At 38.6% G+C, this 2,605-nt stretch overlaps 1 protein-coding gene across 1 annotated transcript in view; it reads right to left on the bottom strand.

Annotated features, from left to right (window-relative positions):
* Positions 1-470: 470 nt before the first annotated feature.
* Positions 471-2,605, bottom strand: part of LOC103777603 (peroxisomal targeting signal 2 receptor-like) — a gene marked incomplete at its 5' end in the record, with an annotated part of 25,094 nt that continues 22,959 nt past the window's right edge. The window contains one exon of the mRNA XM_008945161.1: positions 471-651. Coding sequence (XP_008943409.1) covers positions 583-651 — 69 coding nt within the window. The remainder of the gene's footprint in view (positions 652-2,605) is intronic.

Genomic DNA, 2,605 nt, shown 5'->3' with positions numbered 1-2,605 from the left:
ATTAAAAAAATCAAATGAATCAGCTGGCTATGAACTATGACATTTACTGCCTCTCAAGAGTATTTGTCATATTGCACAAGAAAATAATGCAATGTGAGTCACAGCAAAACATATCAATGCATCCAAGTGGTATAAACGTCAGCTGACATTACAGTACTTGACAGTGAAAAGCCACTTTTTTTTTTTCTTCACTTTTCTACAGCGACATTATCTCAAAATACATTGCCTGCTACTTTTATTCTTGATAAGGATCAAGAAGATTCAAGGCCTCTGCTCTCATCATAAGCCAGATGGATCACAAAACTGTGTTGGGGGTTCTGCTCTGAAGACACCAGCTCGTATCTGCCACGGCCACTCTTCGGCCATTCACTAGCTGTTGAATGTTTTGGTGGCTGAAGTATTACCTGTACAGTAAACCAAGCCCTAAATTCTCCACACGATTAAGTGCGCAACACTCCATTCAAGCAGATTTTTACTTAAAAAGGGACACTAAGATTAGTGACACAGTTGACACTTCAGCACGTCTCACTGCGGGGAAGCAGAGAAAGGTTCCTGGTGTGTCAGAGCTTCTTCACTTTTTCTCTAGGCAGGAACTGTCAGACATGGCGGAGTATAGATCTTGACTAGTTCATCCCAAGCACAGTCCACCACCTACAAAGCAAACAACATCTATTTAGATCTTTCATAAGAGCCATTAAAACAAACAAACAAACAAAACCCAACCAACAAACCAGAAGGAACTTCAAAGAAATTAATGCCTATTGTGGAGTTAATGCTAGTTGGCACTGATAGACAATGCTTCAGAATTATATAATAATGCAGTTGGGTTTGTTTTTTTCTTAATTTTACTGAAATGCTTGAAAACCACCAATCTTCTATTTTTGATACTCCCCATGAGGAAAGTAGGGAAACCTTTGGAGTTGAACTGATTGTTCCAGACAGGCAAAAGAATGTAATTGAGAATGAAGTAAAGGAAGGACACACAGAAGTCCAGACCTTGTGGTGTTTCTTCTCTTTAGAGGGCTTCATGATCCTTCTACCATGCTATCTAAACACTTCATGATCAAACCTGAACAACTTTCTTACAGAAAGAAACACAAGCAAGAACTAAGGCAAAGGGAAGAACAAAGAGGAGAGCTAAAGAGAAGAAGCTAATGAGCCCCACAAATATATGCCAGTAAATCTGGCCAAACACATCTTGCATTATCACTTCAATGCCCTTTCCAGTTAGGATAACAAAGGATACAGTATTGGATTCACTGCACAAGCTTCCTTCTGCTGCAGACTGCAATTCCTGTTCTCTTCTAGAGCCAGAATGAGCAGCTGCACAGTAAAAATTTGGAAATCCAACTTCAATATTTGATTTCAGACTATAATTAGCCCATTTTGTGTTTACTATGCTACACTATTATTCATTTTTATTGCTTCCTTAGCTGGTTCTACTTAGTTATTTGAAGTGCTTTCCATATACATCTAAAATGGATCAAAAAAAAAAAACCTCTTGACAACTCGTCTGTCTATTCATACGATATAATAGAGCTTTGTGTAATATAATGTTCTGCTGCATTGCAGTCCCTCAAATCAGACCAAAAACAATATCCAAGTTCTCCACTAAATCCTATATAGAAACTGGCAATCACATAAAACACAGGGTTTTGAATATTCTCCACAGTTTTGGATCAATATCTGTATTACTATAGGCAACACTTTCTACTTTCATAAAGAAACAGAGATAACATTTGGAAAAAATCCCATGGGAATTCCCACCTGTTATCAATGTAATTAGCATCCTTGAAGTAGCCTCTGAACAAATAGTTACAGAACCATTTCATCTAGCAACACTAAAAATAAACAAGGGATATTAAAAGGGAGTTTGAAAAGGATCACTTGCAGTACTTTGCCCAACTCATTGACTTAATGATAGCACATAAAAGATGAAAACTCAACCAGAAAACAAAAGGGAAATAAAAGCTAGAGCAAATAACAGTGTATCAAGTACTCATGTCCAGCAGGAAGTCTATAATGGAATACTGATGTCAGAAACCTTGATGAAAGTACACATGCAAAGGACAGCAAACAGGTGTGTGTGAGAAACTGGAGCACTGCAGCGTGGAACAGCATTACGAAATGCAGTAACATTTCCATTTCCCCATAATACTTTCTGCAAAATGAAGCCAAGACTGTCAGAGAAAGGGGACAACCGTAAGCTAGCAGCACAGCAGCCAGCATTAACTGAGGAAAGGACTGCTGCTACCTGTCCCTTTGCAGGATCTCGTAGATCATCCCGGCCTCAGATACAACTACAACAAACCCTGGGCTGAAGAGAAGGGCCTCTTCACGCAGCTGCTGCATCAGCTCACAACACACCTTCTCCTCTCATTTTGCCATTTTTCTTACAACCTGTCCTACACAACGGTGACGTGATCACTGTATGCCTCTTCCCAGGAGAGAGCAACATAGGATATTGGATAGAAGTGCTTTAGAAATATTTAGAAGCGTCAGCTCTCCTGTGACAGATTAACATTTTTAATACATACTTCAAAGCACCTGAACCAATTATTATTTTTTTAATAAACTAAATGCTACTTAATTTAAACATGAAAAT

This window comes from Merops nubicus, unplaced genomic scaffold (assembly GCF_000691845.1).
Source record: "Merops nubicus isolate BGI_N331 unplaced genomic scaffold, ASM69184v1 scaffold12328, whole genome shotgun sequence".
In the NCBI taxonomy this organism is placed as follows: Eukaryota; Metazoa; Chordata; class Aves; order Coraciiformes; family Meropidae; genus Merops; species Merops nubicus.
The sequence above is the reverse complement of the archived record's forward strand: the minus strand, read 5'-3'. Positions and strand labels throughout refer to the sequence as shown.